General features: G+C 44.3%; 1 protein-coding gene and 1 long non-coding RNA gene across 3 annotated transcripts in view; one reads left to right on the top strand and one right to left on the bottom strand.

Annotated features, from left to right (window-relative positions):
* DENND2C (DENN domain containing 2C) overlaps positions 1-25,958 on the top strand; it is a 42,220-nt gene that overhangs the window by 8,567 nt on the left and 7,695 nt on the right. For both annotated transcript variants that reach the window (XM_037038852.1, XM_037038851.1), the window contains exons 5-14: positions 2,027-2,123; positions 9,304-9,348; positions 11,144-11,331; positions 14,892-15,001; positions 17,263-17,332; positions 17,812-17,889; positions 18,453-18,593; positions 19,000-19,148; positions 19,620-19,797; positions 25,295-25,336. In XM_037038852.1, the coding sequence (XP_036894747.1) occupies positions 2,027-2,123; positions 9,304-9,348; positions 11,144-11,331; positions 14,892-15,001; positions 17,263-17,332; positions 17,812-17,889; positions 18,453-18,593; positions 19,000-19,148; positions 19,620-19,797; positions 25,295-25,336 (1,098 nt within the window). The remainder of the gene's footprint in view (positions 1-2,026; positions 2,124-9,303; positions 9,349-11,143; positions 11,332-14,891; positions 15,002-17,262; positions 17,333-17,811; positions 17,890-18,452; positions 18,594-18,999; positions 19,149-19,619; positions 19,798-25,294; positions 25,337-25,958) is intronic.
* LOC118981966 (uncharacterized) lies at positions 5,130-22,077 on the bottom strand. Its single transcript, XR_005065445.1, has 3 exons — positions 21,825-22,077; positions 9,820-9,822; positions 5,130-5,142 (listed from the first exon to the last, which is right to left on the bottom strand). It is a non-coding gene; the product is annotated as an uncharacterized LOC118981966 (long non-coding RNA).

Raw genomic sequence — 25,958 nt, 5'->3', positions numbered from 1 at the left:
GGCAGAGTTGAAAACCAGAGGTTTAAAGAATCACCAGGTCTTAGGCCGTCTGTCCCTGCTCCTGTGGACCCCGCTGGCCCAGTGAAGCAGCTTTTCACAGGGCCAGAACCAACCCATCTCGTGTCCCCAAGGGCCAGAGCAGAAACACAAAAGAGATCACGTGGAAGATGTGGTTGCTGGCATGGTACTAACAAAGCCTCAGGAATTATGGGTCGTGGAGTCAGGGAGACCGAGGAAGTTTGCAGTGCTTTAGATGTCACACCTCCGTATTTTTCGTACTGTGGCCCCCCTCAAGGGAGGGACATCCCTTCAGGGGAGGAAGATGACGAACTCTTGTCAGGCAGGGACAGACTGACAGCATTTCTACCTGTGACCCTCCTTGGATTAAATCCTCTTAGGATGTTCCTTTTATGGTACAAATTTTGGCTTTGGAGCGTCTTTAGGAGCAACCTTCCACAGGAAAGCCGTTTGCATTATTTCCCCTTTGATGCCTAGAGCGATCCCTGAGGAGAAACTGCTTTCATAGTCTGAAAATCACTGATCCAGTCCATATGCCTCCTCCCCACCCTCCCCTTCTCTCCCTGCACTGGGAGCCTGTGTTTGCTGGAGTGATTTCCTGATGTCTCATTTGGCTTGTGTCAGTGTGTGCAGCAGTGGTTCCTACCGCCTCCTAGGAGGGCTGTTCTACAGCACTTCCTACAACTAGAAATAAAAGTAGGCTCTTCTTCCTAGCTCCTAATTAAAATTTAAATTGTATTACTTATCTCATCTTTCTAGAACATATTGTTCCCTTTCCTTAAGTATAGTTGACTATACTTTGGAGTATACTTTTCAAATACACATTAATATTTGTACTAGTTATGTTCATTTTGTAATAAAAAATATATGTTTACTCTCATGTCTTTCCTATGGCCCCTAGCAATACCCTTGTACACTGGATTCTCTTGTGTTTTTTTTAATAATGCTAATATTTAAGAACACTTTTAATTTTTCATTTGAATGCCAGCTACAAAAATCTTTAAAAGAACAAACTCATCCAAAAATGTGGGACTGATCTGCATGTTGGAAGCACATGTCTCTCTCACTTTTTTTTTTTTTTTGCATTGGATTGATTCACTGCCTTTGGATTGTGAGGATTGCTGGAAAAACAAGGACAAAAGAGAAAACAAGGGCATTTTTCTGAAGCAACTCTGTTAGTTTTACCATGTTGTATGATGTTCCCAACCATTGTAATTCTGAGCATTATGTTAAATCAGGATTAATAGTTAATAAAAAGCTTGGAATTTTAAGAAAAAGGAAAATATACATGAAAAATTAATCAGTTCTTCTTTTTAAAAGTGTGTGTTGCTCAGCTTTAATTCTTTCCTCTTTTTTAAGCCCAGTCTGTGTGTGTGTCTGTCTCTCTCACACACACCTCCCAGCGGCAAAGAAAATCATTCTAAAGAGTAATGTTTATTAAATGGAGTGCAGTTATTACACTGAAGTATGTTTGAGAGTCTCCAAATTTGTGACATGTTCCTATAAAGTAAATTGTATTATTAGTGCTCTTAGTAGGCGAGAGATAGATACCCCCTTTGACAAAAACTTTCTAAGCATGATTATCCTCTTTTTGCTAAAATTTCCTGGGAGCAAAAATAACTGAGCCCCACCCTGCCTTCCAAGTGAATAAGTATTCCACTTCCTACTCTGGGCAAGCAAAAACTTGAGTCAGATGGCCAGGGCTTGGTCACCCTGTTGAGCGTGGCAGCCAGATTTCCTGTGCGTTGTAACACGGGTAACAGGGAATCTCTAGGATCCAGTGCTGGGTTCCTCCGGAAAGGTTTCTCCTTCTGTTACCCATGTTACATGGGCTTTGTGTTAGGACAACATATCACCTTACTAAAGACCATTTTAGATTCAAAATTGAGAAATACGTTTTTATTTATAAGCTGGATCTTTTTCTGAGTGAGAATCACAAATTAATACCACTGGAGTGCAAACTTGTTGGTGTTGGTTTTAGCTTGTACTTTTCTGGTCTTTTTTTCAGCTTGTGTTGAGAATAGATGACATATTTGAATCAAAGAGAGGGAAGAAGAGAGTGAAGCTACACCCTTACAATGGAAAAGATGGACCTCCTTCAAAAGGTAAGAGTTGTTCCAGCTCTCCATAGCTATCAGCAGGTGAGCGGAGAATCATTGTATAACCTAGTATTTGATGTGAATTATAATTTTTTGTTTACTTTCCTATCTGTCCCACTTAAAACTTCTTTAGAATAAGGTACTTTTTAAAATTCTTCCTGAAGCCCCTTTTATTTAATTTTGTACCAAGTAATAACTATTAGATGAGGAAGTAAATAATTATAAACAAGTGAGGCTAATTTTTATAGGTATATGATATCATTATTTTGTAGTCCTACTTTGATTTATATTTATCAATATAGACTCTTTCAATGGAGAAATAAAAATATTTTTTAATTATTTATTTATTTTTAGAGAGAGGGGAAGGGAAGGAGAAAGAATGGGAAAGAAACATCAATGTGTGGTTGCCCTTCATGTGTCCCCTACTGGGGACATGGCCTGCAACCCAGGCATGTGCCCTGACTGGGAATCGAACCGGCGACCCTTAGCTTCACAGGCCTGTGGTCAATCCACTGAGCTACACCAGCTAGGGCGAGAAATAAAAATATTGTTAGGTACGTATAGACTGTATGTGGTATTAACTTGAGGTCATCTTATAAGTTCCATAGTTTTATCTTTCAGATGCCTAGATAAAACTTACATTGTCTTTCAACATCCAGAGTGAATTATTAGAATTTTTTTAAAAACTTATACAAGATTTTAACTTGGATGTCTGGCAGAGAATATCCAAAATTTAGCAGTTTTTGTCTGAGAGGTTCATAAGTGAGAAACAATAGCCAAGTCATCCCAGAATCCCAGGCTGACCTTGGCCTTCGCCACCTGGAAAACACCAGGGCCTGCACACCCAGTGGACAGCTACAGCCCATGTTGGAGCACCATCTCCCTGCCCTTGCACAGCTGATTTCTTATGGGGGCGGTGATCAGTGGTCACAGCCAATCCTTGCAGCTGACTGGCCTGGGTAAATCCCTCCCCTTGACCCGTCAACAGCAGTCAAGGCCCAACTACAAGAAGAGTGTATACTCAGCCCACACAAAAGGCACACCTTGAGCACCCAGCTTGGGTGATAGGGGAGGCTGTGCTACTGGACCTTACAGGATACCTGCTGTATTAGGGCCACACAGCCAAGACACAGAGTCAAAGCAGCTCTACCTAATACATAGAAACAACACAGGGAAGCTGCCAAAATAAGGAGACAAAGAAGCATGGCCCAAATGAAAGAACAGGTCAAAACTCCAGAAAAAGAACTAAGCAAAATAGAGATAAGCAACCTGCTGCAGAGTTCTAAACACTTTATAAGGTTGCTCAAGGAACTTAGTGAGGACCTCAGCAGCATGGAAAGATCCAATCAGAAACAAAGGATACACTAATTGAAATAAAGAACAATTGGCAGAGAAACAACGATAGAATGGATGAAGCCAAGAACCAAATCAATGATTTGGAACATAGGGAACCAAAAAACAACCAACTAAAACTACTGAAAAAAGGAATCCAAAAAAATGAGGATGTTGTAAGGAGCCTCTGGGACAACTTCAAGAGTTCCAATATTTGCATCATAGGGATGTCAGAAGAAGAAGAGAAAGAGCGAGAAATTGGAAATCTGTCTGAAAAAATAGTGAAAGAAAAATTCCCTGATTTGATGAAGGAAATAGACATGCAAGTCCAGGAAGCACAGAGAGTCCCAAACAAGATAGATACAAAGAGGCCCACTCCAACATATATCATAATGAAAAGGCCCAAAGTTACAGATAAAGAGAAGACCTTAAAAGCAGCAAGAGAAAAGCAGTTAGTTTCCTACAAGGGAGTTCCCATAAGACTGTCAGCTTTGTAGGCTAGCAGGGATTGGTGACAAGTATTCAAAGTCATGAAACACAGGGACCTACAGCCGATACTGCTCTACCCAGCAAAGCTATCAGTTAGAATTAAAGGGCAAATAAAGAGTTTCCCAGACAAGAAAAAACTAAAGAGGTTCAGCATCACCAAAGTATTATCATATGAAACGTTAAAGGGATTTATTTAAGAAAAAAAGAGCAAAACTGTGAACAGTAAAATGGCAAAAAAAATACATATCTATCAATAATTGAATCTAAAAAACTAAGCAAACAAGAACAGAGACAGAATCATGGATGTGGAGACTATTTTGGTGGTTGCTAGATGGGAGGGGTCGGGGAGAAGGGGTGAAGAGGTGAGGGGATGAAGAAGTACAAATAGGTAATTACGGAATAGCCATGGGGAAGTAGAGTACAGCACAGGAAATGGAGTAGCCAAAGAATTTATATGCATGATCCATGGACTTGAACAATGGGGGGGGATTGCCGGAGGGAGTGGGGAGTGCTGGGTGGGAGGGGGGCAAAGGGGGGAAATCAGGATAACTGTACTAGCATAATCAATAAAATATAATAAAAAGAAAACAAAAATAAATAAGAAACATCATCATTTCCCCAGATTAATGGCAGTCTGTTGATAGATTTATCAATTTATCAATGTATTGATAAGTATATTCTGCAGGTATGGCACCCTAATAGGTTAATAATGATCTCTTATATGTATGCTTCGTGCCTTACAGACTAGGAACATTTTAGTAAGTTTGGCTCTAAGACTAGTTTTTGAACAGCCACATTCTTTTGTCACTGTATCATCATTGAAAAAAACAATTCAGCAGCATGAATTACCAACTTCTACCGCACACACACAAAAGCAGCCCCTAAATTGTAACCCCTCCCTACAAGATGTTGGGGGGTGGGGCATGGCTTAAAGAAAACGTGCCTTTAGTGGGTCTCTGTGGCCAACTTCTCCAGCAGACCAGAGGAATTTCTACCACGCCTGAGGATCTCCTGGCTCCAGTCACTGTTCTCAGGTTTTTGTTTTCCTCCTTTGGCTTCTGTCTGTTTATCAACATGCCTAGTAGAACCAGATAATTATATTTACCTACTCTGTCAGTACATGCTAAGCTTCACTGAATCTATTCCAACCTCAACATTTCTTACATTTCAGTTATCAGGCATTACAGAATGACTTAGTACCATTCTCCAATTCTGTCATTACAATTTTGTGGGTTGAAGTCACATATAAAAAACAACCAACCTAGTACTTTTTTGATCACTACAGATTCTGAGTAGACTTTCCTGTTGGCTTAAAAGCCCCTAACCCTTTGTTCAGTGTCTCAGGATGCAAGTCACTTAAGTGATCGTTTATAAGGTCTTTCCCAGTTATATTACCTTCCCTCCCTTTTCCCTTTCTTTTCCTTCTTTCCAGACACTTCGTAGGCTCCCAAAAGGTGCCTGGTGCTAATGGTACAAATAGGTAATATTTGCTATTTAAATATTATGTACTATACATTTTGTTCTTCCACACCAAATGGTGTGTTATAGCCCCAGAATACTTTTGGTCGTGGTGGTTAATTTGAAATTACAAAAAATGTATAGTACATAATATTTAAATAGCTACTTTTTCTGTAACATCTCTTATGTACCTTCCCCCCTAGCTTATGAACAGGCAATTATTTTTGTAATAATATTCTCTTCTTCCTTATTATAAATTAAAATGAGCACAGCAAGAAGTTATAATATTTTAGAATAACAAAGTGAAAAGGCAAATTTCCCCAAACCTCCTTCTCCTACTCCCAGAAAATTGTATGTGAGTACAAATATTTTTGCCTACCCAAATAGTATAATTTTTAAAATATATTTTATTGATTATGCTATTACAGTTGTCCCATTTCCTCCCTTTTATTCCTCTCCACCCTGCACACCCCCTCCCACGCACATTCCCTCCCTTTAGTTCATGTCCATGTGTCATAAGTTCTTTAGCTTCTACATTTCCCATACCATTCTTACCCTCCCCCTGTCTATTTTCTACCTACTGTCTATGCTACTTATTCTCTGTACCTTCTCCCTCCTTCTCCTCTTCCCACTCCCCAGTTGCTAACCCTCCATGTGATCTCCATTTCTATGTTTCTGCTCCCAATCTAGCTGTCCTCTTAGTTTGCTTTTGTTTTAGGTGTGGTTGTTAATAACTATGAGTTTGCTGTTCTTTCACTGTTCCTATTTTTTATCTTCTTGTTCTTAGGTAAGTCCCTTTAACATTTCATATAATAAGGGCTTGGTGATGATGAACTCCTTGAATTTGACCTTATCTGAGAAGCACTTTATCTACCCTTCCATTCTAAATGAAAGCTTTGCTAGCCAGAGCAATCTTGGATGTAGGTCTTTGCCTTTCATGTCTTGGAATACTTCTTTCCAGCCCCTTCTTGCCTGTAAGGTCTCTTTTGAGAAATCCGCTGAGAGTCTGATGGGCACTCCTTTGTAGGTGACTGTCCCCTTATCTCTTGCTGCTTCTAGGATTCTCTCCTTCATTTTAGTCTTGGCTAATGTAATGATGATGTGCCTTGGTGTGTTCCTTCTTGGGTCCGACTTCCTTGGGACTCTCTGAGCTTCCTGAACTTCCCGGAACTCTATTTCCTTTGCCAGACTGGGGAAGTTCTCCTTCATTATTTGTTCAAATAAGTTTTCCACTTGTTGCTCTTCCTCTCCCCCTTCTGGTACCCCTATACTTCAGATGTTGTAACATTTAAAGATGTCCTGGAGGTTCCTAAGCCTCTCCTCATTTTTTTGAATTCTTGTTTCTTCATTCTTTTCTGTTTGGTTGCTTTTTTCTTCCTTCTGGTCCACTCCCTTGATTTGAGTCCCAGCTTCCTTTCCATCACTATTGGTTTCCTGTGCATTTCCCTCCATTTCAATCAGTTTAGCCTTCATATGTTCCTCTAATTTGTAGCTAAAATCAACCAGTTCTGTGAGCATCCTGATCACCAGTGCTTTGAACTGTGCATCTGATAGGTTCGCTATCTCTTGGTCACTTAGATGTATTGGCTCTGAGACTTTGATTTGTTCTTCCATTTGAGTCATTTTGGGGGGGGTCTGGTCGTGCCTGTTACATAGTGAGGGTCAGAGCCTCAGGTGTCCACCAGGGTGGGGCAACCCATGTTGCTGGCTTGTAGTGCTGTATGTGGGGGCGGGGTCAGAGAGGGGCAATGGCTCTTGTTCCAAGCTCTCTCTCAGATTTTGGGCCCCTCTGCCACTTCCCACAAGCAAACTGGGCCCTTCTGGTGCTGGTTCCTGGGTGGGTGGGCTTGTGTATGTTCTAGGACCCTGTGGGTCTCCCCAGTGAACTGCCCTGTGAGGCTGGGAGCCCCTCCTGGCACCTCAACCCCCACAAGTGTTTACAGTCTATGCTTTTAGGCTTTATTTCCCAGCACTGGGGCCATGGGCTGTGCAGTCTGCCTCACTGCCTGTTTTCACCTGGTTTATCTGCACGTGAATGTGTGACCGCGGTCAGCCAGCTGCCCTGTGCGCCTCACTGGGTCTGCTTGTGTCCTCCCCACGCCCAGGGTCTGCTGGCCGCCACCTGCGCACCTGGGGTCTGGCAGCCACCGATTTTTCCTCGACCCCTCTCCACCGACCTCCAACTCACCCCCTCTTACCGGTCTGGATGAATGGTTGTTGGAGTTCCATACAGTTCAACTTTTTGTCAGTTCTGGGTGCTTTTTGGGTTCTAGATTTTTGTTGTCCCTAATTTTGGTTGTGTGAGGAGGCACAATGTGTCTACCTGTGACGTAGACACACTGTGCCTCCTTGGCCGGAAGTCCCAAATAGTATAGTTTTATACCAGACTTTGTATGTCTTGCTTTAAAAAAAAACAACATAACTGATATATTTTGGGTACACAGAGCTGTACTGTATTTCTTTGTAGAGGAGTAAAAGAATTTTATTTAGCTGGTAGGCATTTTGGATATTTTTAACATTTTAGTTAACCTGTGGATTAATATGACCTATTTCATTATATATATATATATATATATATATATATATATATATGGAACATAAGATATATAAATATCTTAAACAAATATATTTATAAATATCTGCTGCAATGTACATCTTTTGCTTATATTTTTGTATATTGGTAACAACACATCTGTAGAATAAGTTTCTAGCAGTGAGCTTAATTAAAGAATATAAGCATTTAAAATTTTTATAGCTGCTGTTAAGGTGTCCCACAAATTGTAACACTTTATGTTTCTGTGAACAGCATTTGCAAATAACTTTCCTCATAATCTTTACTGTGTTTCATTAAAGCTTTTTATTTTTTGCCACTATCATGATTGAGAATTGTACCTTATTTTAATTTACATTTTTAAAATTATGAATTTGGACAATTATGATGTTTATCAGTACTTTTAAGTTTTTTTCTAGAGATTGCCTCTTTCTACCCTTTATTCATTTTTCTGTTGAGCTAAATTTTTCTTATTTATTTGTAATAGTTTCTTTAATATTAGACACTGAGCCTTGTGTCTGCGTTGTATGTTACAGAGATTTTCCCAGTTTATTGCTCACCTTTTGAATTACTAATGATTTTATATTTGATACAAATTTTACATTTTTATATAATCAAACATATTTTTAATATATGATTCCATAGGCCTTTTTTTCCTGGTACATTTAATTTTTTTTCTCTTTCTTTACATTTAGTTTATTTTGCTTTAACTTTTCAGACTTAATCTTAGATATTTCCCATTCACTTCTAAACTACCCCCTCATAAATGCATAGCCTCTTATTCTCAAAGAACTTAAATTTTGTTTGGGAAAAATAAGAGCAATCTAAAGCAGTCTGATACTGTAAGGATTCTGAGCCAAGAGTTCAGTTTGGCCTAGAGGTAGCTTAGAGGTATTGCAAAGGAGTTACAGTTTTCTTCACAAACTTCTTTGGTAAGTAGCCCTCTTAACCCATCATTTCCCATTATCCTGAATTCATCCCTGGTCTGCGTTGGGGGTTTTTGTTCATCCTTTGACACCTTGTTCGGGAATTGAAAGATGAGGGTATGTGTGTGGAAACAGCAGCCACTCGGAACCAGACTTCGTAACACTGGTCTGAACTGCTGTGAGCGTCTGGGGTTAGAGGCGAGGGGGTGAGGAGGGAGGAAGCTGGTGGGGAGAGGGGGCATAGAGCAGTCCCTGTCCAAGCCGTTTGCTCTCTTTTGTGACTGTCCCACCCTGACCACACCCAGTGGTTAGAGACAGGCCCAGCATTCCTGACTCCAGCCCGCAGGTCTGTGGAGGTATTCTGCCGTTCTTGCCCCACGGACTTCCTGCTCTTGGACAGCACAAGTGGAGACTGCTTCTCTCTTTTCAGGTGAAACCAGCGGAAACGAGAGTGATGCCGAGTACCTGCCAAAGAGTGAGTGAGTCAGTGGGCTGCTCCCGTTCTCGAGATGGTCACGCTCATGGGTGGGGTGGCCCCTGCCTTTGCGATTAGGCATGTTTTTGCCGCTGAAGTTTCATTCTGTCGGTGATTCTGCACTGTAAGAGCCTGTTGAGATTGAGGGGACCGAGCAGCGCACTGCCAGAAGCCTGACAGCCCCGGACATCTCCCATGGTGGAGTGGGGCAAGCCCGTAGGGTGCTTAAGAGGAAATGTTCTGAAGGGAGTGGCTGAGCTGCGTGTTCAGACGTATGTGTAGAAATTTCCCAGCAGCCAAAATAGGGGGTGTGAGTCACCCTCTGAGACAAACGCTTGGCGTTAGGTATCTGATTTTTCATAGTCACTTGAGTGTAATTAAGTAACTTTGATATCTCGGACACTGAGACAGAAAACATTGATCTGTTTCTCCTTTGTGGGCATTTACATTCCAAATGACTGTGCCATGTACTTTCTGTCAGAATATAGAATATGCCCTGCATTTTTGGCTGTATTTGTTCAAGTACTGTGCAGTGCTCAATGCCCTTTTTTTAATAGATCTTCCCAGCAAGTTCCTTAGTTCCTGTTTAACCCACTGGCATATAAGGCAGGGAAAAAGTAGGAGACATGAATAATCAACGCCGAGTGCAGAGCAGCTCCCAGTCTGATACTCTGATCTTGTGATTAACAGTCAGGTGCTCCCTCCACTGGCCTGAATTGCTTCGGGTGTTTGATTCTGTAGCCTGGCTGAAGGTGAAACTGAAGTCAGCATCAGATTCAGCCTGGACGCGGACAGATGACTAATTTAGTGCTTTTGCGACCGAGAACCAGTACCCCAAATTGTCTTGACTTGAACTGAGCCCTTTGGGATAAGTAAAACTTTTCCTAGAGCACTGAATGTAATGGATAATTCTGGGAAGCCACTCCTAGAGGTATTTTTGATCCACAGTGTAACTCTTTTGGGGGCGGAATGCATCATATTTCCAAAAAAACAATTAGTCAGAGGGTGAGTCTTCCCATCATTGGCACAGAATGACACACAGGTGAATCTCCGGGCCCCTTGGACTATTGCTTCTGCGAGTACCATATGTCCCCTGGTGGGGACTACCCCAAATTGTTCCTAATTGCAGATAAGCGAGAAGGATAAATGATTCCAGTTTTGAGTGGTATTGCTTGTTTAAATAGTATACCTCCATAATTTCATTCTTTTGAGGAATACTCTGCTAATGATTCTTCCTGCTACTTCTATTTTTTCCTCTTGCATTTAGCATCATTTATTGGTATAAGCACATGTCCATTATGAGTAATATATGTCAAGGAGAGAAGGGAAAGAACAGTTTCTTTCCTATGAGGCTAGTTTTGTTTTCATTTTATCAGACTCGTCCCTTTGTATACTTGCCCTCTGTCAGACTCAGCTCTTTTCTCAGACCTTCCTCCTCCCCCCACCTACCGATGTCACCTTCCCGACAGTGGCATCTTTTGTCAGGCCAGTGCTTTTGCCTGACATGTTCTGCGTGTCCTGCTGTTATGCCATCTGAGATGGGGTAGCAGAGAGTCACATAGAGTATCGGTTGGGACACAGAACATCAGTCACAACACAGGACCCCACAATGCTCGCAAGAGTCTGCACTTGACCCTCAAGCATGTCATAGCCCTACCACGCATGTCTACGTGGCAGACATTGGTTAGTCAGCATACATTCAGCATTGACTGGTGAAGGTTAGTCCCCCAGGGGTTGTGACCTCTGGGTACTAGAGGGAAGCTGGGGCCACCAAGGCACTGTGATGTCATTGCAGATCGCCACAAGCGTTTAGCACAGCTACAGCAGTCCGCCAAGAGGAATCCCCACTACCAGACCTTGGAGCGTGACCTCATCGAGTTCCAGGAACAGCAGCTGTTCGAGCTCTTTGTGGTGGTGTCTCTACAGAAGAAGACGTCAGATGTAAGCTACGTTCCCCAGGTCATCCAGCAGTTCCCGAGCAAGGTGGGTGCCAGCCGGCCAGAGGCTCTCTGGGACGTTCCTGGGCTCCGTGTGCACTCCCTCCGACTCCTCTGCTGTGTCGTTGTCTCAGTCAGCACTCAGTGGTGCGGTGCTTCCTGTAGGGCCCAGTGCATGACTCTGACGACACCTTCTGTGGGGCAGGCGCTGCGTCCGAGGGGGAAAAGAGCTCGTGGTCCGAGTTTGTGGGTTTTCTTTTTTGCTGTTTACTAAGTGACCTTTAGCAAGTTACAAAGCCTGAGTTTTCTCATCCTTAATGAGGGGGTAATCACTGTGACAGGACAGAGCAGCGGCTTGGAGCAGGGACTAAGGATGTGTGCCAGCTGTCCACATTTGCCACTGACTGGCCCTGTGACTCTGAGCAGTCACTTAGCTGCTCTGTGCCTCAGTTTCCTCATTTGTGAAATGGTGGCAACCATAAGAGATTCCACCCCCCTGAGTTGCGGTGAGGACTAAATAGACTGTATAAGGCCCTTAGAAGCACGTCTAGCATGTAGTAAGCACTACCTGATGTTAGCCGTATTAGTGGGGATTTAACGACGTGATGAATGCAGAGCGCAATTCCTGGCTCATAGCAAGCTCCCGATGAATGCTAGCTATTATTGACAGCACTATTTGGTTTGCTCTGCCTTTTTCAAAATGTGATTCGTTCATTCATTTCACCAGGTGTTTCTCAAGTACCCCTGTTGGCCGAGAGTAGGTGCTAGGAGAACAAACGAAAAGGCCTCCTTGGCCCTGCCCGCACCGGCTCGAGCGTCTAACGCAGGCCTCCGCGGGTGCTGAGCCCTGCAGCAGCAGATGCGGAGTGAGAGACGCAGCCTTCGCATCCGTGCTCACACACCGTGGCCCCTGAGCAGATGGAGCCTGGAGACTTTTTTTTGATGGTGTTTTTCTAAAAATAATAATACATTTTTTGATGCCAGTGTTTCAGAATCAACTTTCACATAAAAATCTGTATGTCTGCTTTTTCCTGAGACTGGAAAGCCCACCAGCACTCAGCCTACATTCCCCAGTGGCAGGAATTGGCTGAAGCAGAGAAGCCAGGACTGTGCCCAAGCATGTGACTGGCACCATCACGCAGGCCCCTCACTGGGAAGGGCCCTGTGCTGGGCTTTGCATGCTCTGCAGTCACCACCGCAGTTCTTCCTTTTGTCTTCGAATTGGTGTTTCCTAAGTGAGGTCTGGTGGGACAAGGAGGCATGCGCCTGCTCTTAAATCCTCGGTTCATGCATGCTCTCACCTCTCGCCACCTCCCCTGGGCGGTTCTCTACCTGTCCTCTCCCCTGCTCCCTGGTTTCCTAGGCCATGTCTGACTTCACCCCTTCTGTCCCCACTCAGTGACTACTTCCACCCTCTGTCCCTGGCAGGGACTGGGGCGTAGGCATGGAGAGGGTTGGGATTAGAAGCATTGCCCGCACCGTCTCTAGGCAACACAGAGTGAGACCCTCCCTGCCCTGGGCTGGCAGGGCTGCTGATGTCCAGTGGGAGCCTTGGTGAGGCAGGAGCTTCCACCACGCCCAGTCCAAGCAACAAGCACACCCCGGGGTGGAGGCGACCGCCCCCTGGGGTTGCCCAGCTGCTGTGGGTCGGGGCAGTGGGCCTGCGAGAGGGCGAGAGGCCTGGCTTAGCCTCCTCCCTTCAGTTGGGACATAGTTTCTATTCTGTGTCTTGAAGCCCAGCAGCTGGTGTGCCTCCCGGCACCAGGGTGTGGCCAGGGCCCCGGGGTGCCTGTGGGGGTCTGCGCTGGACCCCAGGCTCCTTGTGCCGGAGGGAGCAAGGCATTGAATGGCAGATAAAAACCCCATTACAGGGTGAAAGGCCACAGACAGAAAAATTTTATATCTTATTTTATGTTTAATTTTTCCTGCTTTTTGAACAAGGGGCTCATGGTTCGCCTTGCACTGTGCTCTGTGGGTGATGTCGCTGGCCCTGGCAAGGCGTGCTTCCTTTAAATGGGAGCTTTTGCTCACTCTCCAACTTCTTGAAGCACTTCTCTCATTCAGTCACCTGCTCAGCCCTATGAAGACCTGGGGTTTATAGCCCTCGGTGACACGTTTCATTAAAAAGTTAGCAAAGAGCCCTGGCTGGTGTAGCTCAGTGGATTGAGCACGGGCCTGCGAACCAGATGATCGCGGTTCGATTCCCAGTCAGGGTACATGCCTGGGTTGCAGGCCAGTTTCCGGCAGGGGCCAGTTCCCTGCAGGGGATGCACGAGAAGCAACCATACATTGATGTTTCCTTCCTCTCTCCTTCCCTTCCCCTCTAAAGATAAATAAATAAAATATTTAAAAAAAAAGTTAGCAAAGAACAACTGTACTGGAATCTCAAAGACATTTCCTGTACAAATCCTCATTTTAGAAAGAATCCCTCAACAACACCCTACTACAAGTGAATCAGTTGAAATTTTTATAAAATTCCTCATCGTATCTGAGAGCAGGGTGTCATGGCCCTGCTTAGGAACATGGTCCCAGTAGAGTCTAAAATAGGTAATCTTAACAGTCTTGGGAAATCAGGTGTTGCATAAAAAGGAGCTTAATTTTCCCCCCTAGTTTTGATCAGTCTTATATTTGCAGAGAGAAATTTCAAGGTTGAACCTGTTTTCAACAGAGCTCGATGTAATGGGCTCAGAACCCAGTGTGGCTCCAGTTGCCTCTGGCAGTGACTCAGGCGTCTCTGAGCAAGTTACTTAACATCTTGGTGCGTCGGCGTCTGTAAGTCAGGGAGGGAAAGCGCCGAGCGAGCCCCTCTCCATCTTACTGTAGGAAACCTTGAATGAAGATGATTATGAATCATTTAACAGAGTGTGAAAACAGTGGTGTGGAACAACTAAAATTCTGTTGCAACGCTTTTCCATTTTTTAAGAATTTAATATCCAAGTGACCCAGAATGACTGCACGTTTTGCTTTAGAAATTAAAGGAGAGGGCACTTGTGTTTGGTACATGAAGGTAATTAGGCTTATGATCTGTTTGTTTTTAATACTAACTTTTCCGTATCTTTTGGTTTAACTACACTTTTAAAAAGCACGATACTAGACGTGAACAGAAGGATCTTCCATGCTAAGATTTGATGGGAGGTTGCAAACCAGTAATTAGGAAGCAAAGATTATATGCTAAAGGTAGTGATTATATATGTGGTGGATTCTAAAAATTTCTTTTCTGAACAACGTTCATCTGCCTTTTCAAAACATCTGGTTATTGATCAGAGAGTCAGGAGCTGACTAGGTTTTTGCCATCAGTACATTATAGAATAGATTTTATTTCGTTTGTGTTCCATGTTTAGTTATCACTCTTACCTCAGATTACGGGATCTCTACAATGCCGTTTCTCTGTAAAAATGGGATTTTCTTCCTCAGCAACGCTGTTCTCAGTGCATCGTCAGTGATTGCCAGTCCTGGCCTTCCTGTCTGGTTAAACTGCACGAAACTGTGCTGGGATGACTACTTGGGCTCTTCAGGGACCTCTTTTCCCGAGACCGGGCTGAGCTTTGCTGTTTCTGTTCTCCGTTTACACAGAATGTGAGTCACCTGCATCATTATCTTTTTCAGAGTGATCATGGCTTTAAGCAATCCAAGGACACCGAGGAGAGGCTCAAAGTTATCCCCAAATTTTGTTTCCCTGATTCAAAGGACTGGGCTCCAACCTCAGAACTGAAGAGGTAACTAGGCTCCTTCATCTGATTTCCGGGTGTTGGGACCGCAAAGGTAAAATCCGAGTGCTGGAGAAATGGGTGGAGCCAGCAGCGAAGCTCTGTGGCCCATGGAGGGTCAAGGATGCGTGGGAGGAAAGGAAGAGGCAGAATTAGGACGTTTCCTCTGGGGGCCTCAAAAAGGAAAGCACGGAATGGAAAAGGGAAAGCAAGTTTCAGTCTCTCCGTTTGGCCAGTTCTGCAGGGGAAAGGGGTTCTACCTTAAGTACAGTCCGAAACGCCACCAAGTGGATGGAGGAGGAAGAAAGACTTGGCCTTAGGGACACAGAAGCAGATAAAACAGAACACTGTCCATGTCTTCTCGGTTCTTCTTTGAGTTGGTAGAGGAAGCCGCAGCCCGGGTTGCATGGGCCCCTGCAGGACCCATACAGAGGGGGGCTCCCATTTATTGAAAGTATATTGAGAGGGGAGGAGCTAAAGAAAAATACCATAAAAATACCTCCTTCCCAGGAGCTAAAGAAAAATACCATATTCAATTAACAAACCATCACTGGCTGTGAATCCTGCATGTAAATTGATACCTGCTCTGGTCAAAGCTATAATTATTGATCACGCCATTGGGACTGAGCAGTGTGACTATGCGAACCATACTGCATGCGGGTGCCCTGCTGGGAGACAGCCTCAGCTGTCACCCAGCGAGCCCTGCCCTTCCCCCCATGTCGCTTCCAGACCAAGCTGCCTCCTCCCGTGACCAGTCGAGCCAGATTGCCCCGCTCTCTCTGAGCCGTCAATCCTGTCGCTCTGTGGTGGCGGCTACCCTACCACCCATGCGGCTGCTTCCTTCAAGTTGCCCTGGCTGGCCGTGGTTGGCATCCCCCACCCCACCCCACCGCACCCCTGCCCAAACAAGTTATGTGTGTTTATTCTAGCATATTCAGGAAGCACAGAGCAGTAAATAAAACACAGAATTAGAAATCACTGGCATTCTGGTTACTCAGAGATAATGGCTGTAACTATTTTGGCATATTTGGCCAACATATTGCCAATGTATTGGCCAATATTTGGCCAATCTAATTTTGGCCATATACAGACATATGTATTTATTGTTCAGTTTTGAACTTTTTAATTATTATCTTCACCTGAAGACATCTTTTCATTGCTTCTAAATATAGAAGAAGGGGAGGAGAGGAGAGAGAGAGAAACATTGGTTAGTTGCCTTCTCATATACACCTCAACTGGGGATTGAACCTACAACCTGGGTATGTGCCCTGACCGGAAATCAAACCCACGACCTTTTGGTCCATGGGATGGTGTTCCAACCAGCTGAGCCACACCAGCCAGGGCTGAACTTCTTTNGCATATTTGGCCAACATATTGCCAATGTATTGGCCAATATTTGGCCAATCTAATTTTGGCCATATACAGACATATGTATTTATTGTTCAGTTTTGAACTTTTTAATTATTATCTTCACCTGAAGACATCTTTTCATTGCTTCTAAATATAGAAGAAGGGGAGGAGAGGAGAGAGAGAGAAACATTGGTTAGTTGCCTTCTCATATACACCCCGACTGGGGATTGAACCTACAACCTGGGTATGTGCCCTGACCGGAAATCAGACCCACGACCTTTTGGTCCATGGGATGGTGTTCCAACCAGCTGAGCCACACCAGCCAGGGCTGAACTTCTTTATTTTTTTTTAAATTCAAACTTATATTTGTAGTTTCTAAAATGTTGATCTTCAGACCATTTTCTTGTTACACAATGAAAACCAAAGGCAAAGAAAATCACTGTCTGGACTTTTTTATTATTAATGAACTCACTTCTTGGGCACTTTTAGGTCTTCTTTTCATAAATTATCTCTGCATATTTTCTGCCTGTGTACATGACCTCCCAGAACTAAATAGAAGAATTTGGAAGGGGAAAACAGCTCATCTCAGTCATTTTTAGCATCCCGATGTGTTTGACTGAATGGTACGTTCAGCAAGTGGAAAACAGGCTTGCTGGAGAGCTAGACCGGACAAATGAGAAAGTGAGAGGAGGCAGCAGCACCACCCGTTCGCCCTGCACCTCCCCTGTCACTCCAGTGCGAGACGAGAGCTCTCCGGGCCGGGTCCCCCCTCAGGAACAGTGTGACTTGCAATAAATGCGACAGTAATGCTTCCTCTTACATCGCATGACTGCTGCCAGACTCTGTTGTTCGATTTTTTGGTTCCATGAGGAATGTCATAAATGGTTGTTTGCATCTCAAACTAGTTCCTTTTGTTGCAGTGAAACGTTCTCCTTCGTCTTAACCGGAGAAGATGGGAGCCGGTGGTTTGGTTACTGTAAGAAACTTTTGGTAAGTCGCAGACTCATGCTGCAGGCGGGGTTGGTCAGGGAGCAGTGGAGTGGCCCTGGGAGCTTCAGAAGCACTGTCTGCGGACGGTTTGAGAGCTATTCGGCGACCCGTGTGCACGTTAGCTTTCACAGTAAGAACAAGGCGGGGGTTAGTCCCAGAGTGTTGTAGGTGTTTGTTTGTAATAGAGAGAGCAACCACTGACCCAGGGGCTGCCTCAGTCTGGGTGTATCTGAGGAATGGAGTACGGATGAGCCAGCAGAGAGAGTTGGGAGTTACGCTCTTCTCGCGTGAATGCCTCCGCTGCACCTGGAATAATCATGCTATCATTTTTTAGTATTTTTCCCATCATTCAGTGTTCAGTGAGGAGGAGAACCTGGATTTCTACTCTGTACTAAAGAGGATTAAGAGAGTATTTGTGGTCCAAATCAGTAAAAACTTGGGTTGCTTATGTGTCGCTTTGTTGGGTTTTTTCCTTGTAGCCGGAAGGCAAAGGAAAGCGGCTCCCTGAGGTTTACTGCATGGTCAGTCGCCTGGGCTGCTTCAACCTGTTCTCAAAGGTAAGTGGGGACGTGAGAACGGGGTTCTGTCTGAGTCTGGGTGCAGCTAGGTCTCTGATGACATCACTAGCAACGTTTCGGGGCACAGACTTCGAGCGCTGCTGTGGAAAGGGTGCCGTGAGGAGGGCACAGCCACGGGTGTGAAGGTTCACGCCGCAGTCTCTCACCCAGATGCTGCTGCCCTGTCCCTCTCATTTTGGTTTGCTGGGCCCCCCAGCTTAAAGGAGCGCGTAGCCTGAAGCTTATGTTGTCTGTCCCTCCCAGACCCCACACTGCGGGATGTCCTGGTCAGTGTCACCTTCTTTGCCCCCCCCCATCCCTTAGTGAGGTAAAAGGGGCTCCTCATCTAAAAATACATTGATTAATAACTTTTCTCAGGGGTGTAAAGACACCCCCAGAGACATGATGCCTTTAACGACTTTTAGTGGTTGCTGAAGCTTCCCTGTCGTAAGATCTGTTGGTGTTCCTTTTAAGTTTGCCCACCAAGTCTGGCCGTTCGTTGGTGGGATTCGTTGACGTTTCCGAACTGAGTGCCTAATGAACTAACCCTTTTGGGTGTGCAGATTTTGGATGAAGTAGAGAAGAGGAGAGAGATGTCTCCAGCCCTGGTTCACCCCTTCATGCGAAGCGTCATGGAAGCCCCCTTCCCCGCGCCTGGCCGCACCATCACGGTCAAGAGCTACCTCCCCGGCGCCGGAGACGAGGTCAGTCAGCTCCCGTGGGGAGATCTGGTGGCTGCCAGAGAGTGGGCCTGACAGCAGGGGCCTGTGGGCGTGACAGATGGCAGAAGCCTCGGGGCATAGCACGAGCTTCTCCCCAAACTATACGGGATATTTTGGTCCCACAAAGCACCGGAGAAACATCCAGGGTAGCCCCTTTGTGATGACAGTTTCAGACATTCTGGTAAATTGTGATAAGTGAAGATTCTATGTTCTATTGTCAGGTGAGGCAAAGGATTTTACCAGAAATTCATGAAACTACAAAGCTAAGGCATTCGGTCTTGGGGTTAGGGTAGGCAGCTCCACAACCCCTTGTAGCAGACCCTCTTCTTGAATTTCACCTGTGAAAGATGACAGGACCCATTAGCGTTGTCACCTTCTCGCACTCCAGTCCATCGAGCTCTGCCGACCGCTGGACTCCCGGCTGGAGCACGTGGACTTCGAGTGCCTGTTCCGGTGCCTGAGCGTGTGCCACCTCGTCCGGGTCTGCGCCTCCCTCCTTCTGGAGCGGAGGGTGATCTTCGTTGCCAACAGCCTCAGGTGGGAATAAGGAAAATGTGCCACTTCCCACTGGCGGTGTATGTGTTTTGACTGTTTAAATTGGGGCATATTAAAGAACTGGAGGGTCTCCATCAGCTGCCTGATGCCCTCGTGACACGGGTAATTCCAAATGGTAAACACCACAAACCGATGTGCACGAGGCTACAGTAGGGACTTTTGGGCGTTGCAATTAATTCATGTTTCTAAATGTGTTTTGCCTACATTGTTAAAAATTGATATTGCCTTTCTAAGTACCCACTGATTGTTAATAATATAAATTGGAAGGAAGAGCTGGACCGAGATTGAAGATTTTCAGTAGTTTAAGTTCAGTTTTAAATGTTAAAAATGTATGGGCAATCGCACAATTGTTCCTCTGTGACCACTTAGGAGCATTAATTTGTTAACATAAGCTCTGAATGCCTTCCATGTGATGTGCTGTGGGTGACGCCATTTGCTTTCTCCTCTGGCCAGCACCCTGTCAAAGTGCGGCCATGCTGTGGTGGCCACGCTGTACCCCTTCACCTGGCAGCACACCTACATCCCCGTCCTGCCAGCGTCCATGATCGACATCGTGTGCTCCCCTACGCCGTTCCTCATCGGCATCCTGGCCTGCTCCTTGCCTCAGCTCCGGGACCTGCCCATCGAGGAGGTGGGATGCGCACCTGTGGGAGTGACGGGGCACTGGCGGGTGAACACAGCGGTCTTTGAGAGGGATGCACTTGATAACGAGTATTAGCACGCAGCCGTTACTCGTACATTAAGCTATCGTGTTTCTGTATCTTTTTGTTAAGGTGCTGCAGTACACATGAGTGTATTGTGCACATATGACTTACTTATAGTAGTGAACCATGGGCTCATTCTTGTGTTATTTTGGTTAGGTGGTTTTGTTTGTTTAAGGCAAACTAAAAACTACTCTGGGTTAACCTAAAAAATTGTTTCAGATATGACACGCATAGCCCTGGTGGTGTGGGTCAGTGGATTGACCGGGTCAATGGATCAGTGGGTCAGTGGATTGTGGGTCAGTGGATTGTGCCGGCCTGTGAACCAAAGGGTCACTGGTTCAATTCCCAGTCAGGGAACCGTGCCTGGGTTGCAGGCCAGGTCCCTAGAATCTGGCATGCAAGAGGCAACCGCACTTGATGTTTCTCTCATCTCTTCCTCCCTCCCTTCCCCTCTCTAAAAGTAAATAAATAAACACTTTATATGGCACGCATAGATGAGTGCCCGAAACAAAACGCGCAGCTCAGCGAGTTACCGCAGTGCTGCTCGTGTGAGCGACACTGAATAGAATGGAACGGGCCCGCCCCAGGGGTCCCCTTCCTGCCGCCCTTTAGTCGCTGTTCCGCTCCCCACTCCACACTTTTATGGTGTTTGTGCACTTGTTTGACCTTATAGTTTTACATCCTAGGCATGTATCCCTAGCAATAGAGCTCAGTTTTGCCTGGTTTTAAGCTTGATGTTACATCAAATGTATGGACTTCACATATATATAAAATTTTGAGTAGCTTCTTTTGACCCCCAGTATGTCTGTCAGAGTCATCCATGCTGATGAGTTTGCAGTAATTTGATTGTTCCACTTATGTGCCGTACTCCATGAATGCAGGAATGCAGCCCAATTCTCTTATCCATCCCACAGTGGATGCATATTTGAGTTGTTTCCAGATTGGGCTTATTACGAATAATGCTGCTACAGATAGTCTTGTACATGACCCTTGGTACAGATGGGCACACAGTGCTATGGGTATATACTTGGAAATGGAGTTGCTGGGTCGTAGGGTAAGCTTATCTCCAGCTCCAGTAAATAAAGTCATGCTGTTTTCCGAAATAGTCGTGCCAGGCTGCACTCCCTCCAGCAGTGTAAAAGAGTTCCTCTTGCCACACATCCTCACCAACAGGACTTGTTACCACCGGTCTGTGTAACATAGTCTCTCTGGGGCTGTGTGGGGGGTCTTCTCGTTGTGGTCTAGTTTGCATTCCTTGACTACAGTTGAGGGTGAGCATCATTCTATGTTTATTGACCATTTGAATTATCATCTTCTATAAAATCCGTTGTCTTTATGGATTGTTCACCAGCATTGATTTAGAAGAGGCCTTTTTATATTTTACACACCAGCCCCTCTGTGGCTTGCCTTTGTATTCTCCAAAACGGTAGTTTTTAATTCACAGAAGTTCTTAATTTTAATATGGTCAGAATGACCAGTCTTCTCCTTTGTGGTCAGAGTTCTTTGCGTGTGAAGTACTGAAGGTGCTGTCACATGCTGACTTCACGGAGACGCCCTCCTGCATCGTCTCCTGGAAGCTTTGGACGCTTTCTCACTGTGCCTTTAAGTTTCGGTCCTGAATCCCAGCACTGGGTTTTTTGGCATATGATGGGAGGTAGATGTTTCATTGTTTCATTTTTTGTCTTACGAACAGCCAACTCTCCTAGTACCATTGATTGAAAGGACTGTTCTCCCCCATTACTCCGCTGGGTAGCCTCCCCCCCGCCAGATTTACTGATGTATAATTGACCTACATCACCATGTTAGTTTAAGGTCTACAGAATAATGGTTTGACCTATGTATGCATTGTGAAGTGATTACCACAGTGAATTGAGTTAACAGATTAAGAACTGTTGGTGTTCCTTTTTTAGTTAACATTCACAGTTAACATTCATCACTTCACATAGTCGCATACTTCTTGTGATGAAAAGTTTTAAGGTCTACTCTCTTAGCAACTTTGAAGAATACGGTACAGTTTTGTTCACTATTCCAGGACTGAATTATCTTATTACCGGAGTTTTAGTACCTTAGTACCTTTAGTATCTTAGTACCTTTTCACCAACCTCACCCACCTTGCCCATCTCTGGTAACCCCCAGTCCACTCTTTGTATCTGCGAGATTGTTTGTCTTCGATTCTACATATAAGTGAGATTATACATGATTCATTATTCATCTCTCTCTGCCTGCCTTATTTCCCTTAGCAAAATGCCCCTCAGGGTCCATCTGTGTTGTCACAAATGGCAGAATGTCCTTGTTTGTGGCTGAGTAGTCTTCCATTGTGTGTGTGTATATACACATATACTTACAAACACATGTATGTAAAAAGTATTCTGTATCTATTCATATGTCGGTGGACACTGGGGCTGTCTCCATGTCTTGGCTGTTGTGAATAATGCTGTGATGAGTATGAGAGTGTGTATGTCTTTTCAAGGTAGCGATTTTATTTCCTTTGGATATACGCCCAAAGTGGAATTGCTGGATCATATGGTAGCTCTATTTTTAATTTTGGGGGAAACCTCCCTACTGTTTTTCATAGTGGTTGCTGCCATTTACATACCCATGAGNTTAGCAAAATGCCCCTCAGGGTCCATCTGTGTTGTCACAAATGGCAGAATGTCCTTGTTTGTGGCTGAGTAGTCTTCCATTGTGTGTGTGTATATACACATATACTTACAAACACATGTATGTAAAACGTATTCTGTATCTATTCATATGTCGGTGGACACTGGGGCTGTCTCCATGTCTTGGCTGTTGTGAATAATGCTGCGATGAGTATGAGAGTGTGTATGTCTTTTCAAGGTAGCGATTTTATTTCCTTTGGATATACACCCAAAGTGGAATTGCTGGATCATACGGTAGCTCTGTTTTTAATTTGGGGGGAAACCTCCCTACTGTTTTTCATAGTGGTTGCTGCCATTTACATACCCATGAGCAGTGCACAAGGGTTCCCTTTGGTCCACATCCTCAGCAGCGTTTATCTCTTTTTAATTCTAGCCATTCTAATAGGTGTGAAGTGATATCTCATTGTGGTTTGATTTACATTTCCTTGGTAGTTAGTGATGTTGAACATCCTTTCATGTACCTGTTGGCCATCTGTATGTCTTCTTGGGAAAGAGACTTCTATTCAGTTTCCCTGCCCATTTTTTTAACTGGATTGTTTTTGTTTGTATGTTTGTTTGTTTTGCTGTCGAGTTCCGCGAGTTCTTTATGTACTTTGGATATTAGCCCCTTATCTGATACATGGTTTGCGAACATTTCCTCCCTCCCTGTAGATTTTCCTTTCATTCTACAGGTGTCTGCTTGGCTGTGCATAACCTTTCGGGCTGGTGTAGCCCCACTTATTTCTGTTTGCTCTTGGTGCCTTTGCTTTTGCCGTCAAATTTAAGGAATCATTGCCAAGACTTATATCAAGACGCTTGCTTCCTACATTTGTTTTCTATGAGTTTTATGGTTTCAGGTCTTACATTCAAGTTTTAATCCATTTTTAGTTGATTTTTGTGTATAGTGGTATGGTGTAAGATAGGTGTGCAGTTTTTGTTTTTGTTTTCATTTGGGGAGGTTTTTATTGCATGTGGCGCTCCAATTTTCCCAGTACCATTTATTGAAGAGATTTTCCCATTTGTATATTCTTGGCTTCTTTGTTGTAAATTAATTAGCTGTGCATGAGTTTTTTCTGGACTCCATTCTGTTCCATTGATTTGTGTGTCCTTTTTTAGGCCGATACCAGACCATTGTGATTACCGTATAGAGCCGTTTGAAATCAGGAAGTGAGATGCCTCCAGCTTTGTTCTTCATCCTCGAGACAGCTTTGGCTATTTAGGCTCTTCTGTGGTTTTATATGAATTTTAGGATTGTTTGTTCTATTTCTGTGAAAAATGCCATTGGGATTTTGATAGGTATTGCATTGATTCTGTAGATTGCTTTCAGTAGTGCAGGCATTTTAACAATATTAATTCTTCTAATCCCTGAGCACAGAATATCTTTCCATCTTTAATTTCTTTCATCAATGTCTAATAGTTTTCAGTGTATATATCTTTCACCTCCTTGGTTAAATTTATTCTTAGTATTTTATTCTTTTTGATACAATTAAAAATGGGGTTGTTTTCTTTATTTTAAAGATTTTTACTTATTTATTTCCAGACAGAGGAGAAAGAAAGGAGAAAGGGAGGGAGAGAAACATCAGTGTGTGGTCGCCTCTTGCAGACCCCCACTGGGGACCCGGCCCACAACCCAGGTGTGCACCCTGACTAGGAACCACTGAACTGGTAACCATTTGGTTCGCAGGCCCGTGCTCAATCCACTGAGCTACACCAGCCAGGGCTATTTATTTATTTTTATAGAGAGGGAAAGGGAAAGAGAGAAACCTTGATCAGTTACCTCTTGTACACCTCCGACCGGAAACCTGGCCCACAACCCAGGCATATGCCCTGACTGGGAATCAAACCACGACCTCTTACAGTTTGTGGGACAATGTCCACGCCACTGAGCCACACCAGTCAGGGCCAAATTGTTTTCTTAATTTCTTTTTCAGATAATTTGTTGTTAATGTACAGAAACACAACTGGTTTTTATATTAATCTTTTTAAAAATGTTTTATGATGGAAAATTTTGAACAAATTTAAAACTAAACAAAAGAGTAAAATAAATCCAGTCACCCTAGTTTAATAGTTATCGAGTTGTGGCCAATATTTATCCTTACCCATTCCATTCTCTCACATAGTCTGAAGTGTACTGTGACAAAATTTCATCTCTTAAATAATTATGAAATAGCCTGGCTGGTGTAGCTCAGTGGCTTGAGCACAGGCCTGCGAACTAAACAACCGCAGTTCGATTCCCCATCAGGGCACATGCCTGGGTTGCGGGCCAGTTCCCAGCAGGGGACGCACGAGAGGCAACCATACATTGATAGTTCTCTCCCCCTCTCCTTCCCTTCCCCTCTAAAGATAAATAAATAAAATCTTTTTAAAAATTACAAAATAAATCTCTATAACATAATGGCATTTTGACATAATCACAATACTATTATTACACCGAAAAATTTAATGTTTCTTAATATCAGCAAATTTGAGGGATCAAATCTTTAATTATTTCATAAATTTTTAATGGTTTCTTTGAATCAGGTTCCAGATAAAGGCCACACATTGCATTTGCTTGTTATGTGTTTTAGTCTCTTAATCTATAGGTGTGCCTGCTGTCATTTTTTTCTTGCAATTTCTTTGTGGGTGTGTTGGCAAGTTAACTTTTAAATGGATTATAACTTTAATTTTGTTTAAAACTGTTCCCACTGCTTGAAAGAATCAAAACACTCTTTCTGACCTAGCAGTGCCTAATCTGTCCCTTTGTGAGCGTCTCTGGTTTCACCTGCCCGGCCCCTTTCTCCCATAGGTGCTGATAGTTGATCTCTGCGCAGACAAGTTCCTACAGGAGGTGAGTGACAAAGGACGGGGTGACATAACATCTGGGGGTGATTAGGCAGAAACTACGTGAAAGTACTTAGAGAAAATGACTCAGACAAGACTTTTCATTCCTGCACATACTTGACTTGGCACAGCGGCTGCTCGTACAAGACTGACCTGAAAAATTGGCTTGGGGCTCACCGTGCTCCCCAAAGAAGGAAGGAGGAAGCAGGCAGATGCCACTCTCGGCGGAAGCAACCCTCCCCTCCCTTCAAGTCCAGAGGGGTTGGCGTATCAGCCTCTACTTTAATTCAGTTGAACAAGCACTGAAAGCTGACTATTTCCAGATATTCTGAACCTAAATATGATTGAGACACAGTGTGAGCCCTTAGGCCTTATATTCCAGTGGTGGGGAGGGGGTACGGATATACACAGGAGATATTAGAAATGGCACAATAGAAACTTGTGCGAGGTGGACTGCTGTAGGGGCCATAAAGAAGTGGTCATTTCTTCTGCGTGTGAAAGTGGGAGGGACCATCCGTGAGGCCTCCTCAGGGCGGCCTTCCGTGTGCAGCTGTGTGTGAGCTGCGTGCAGGCCCGAAAGGACGTTTCCCAGGACTTGGTCGTTTCTCAAAATCACTCAGCACATCCCA

Source organism: Sturnira hondurensis, unplaced genomic scaffold (genome assembly GCF_014824575.4).
Source record: "Sturnira hondurensis isolate 20B ecotype Veracruz unplaced genomic scaffold, ASM1482457v3 Scaffold0024822, whole genome shotgun sequence".
NCBI classification, from domain to species: Eukaryota; Metazoa; Chordata; class Mammalia; order Chiroptera; family Phyllostomidae; genus Sturnira; species Sturnira hondurensis.
Note: the sequence above shows the minus strand (reverse complement) of the source record. Positions and strands in the feature narration are given on the sequence as shown.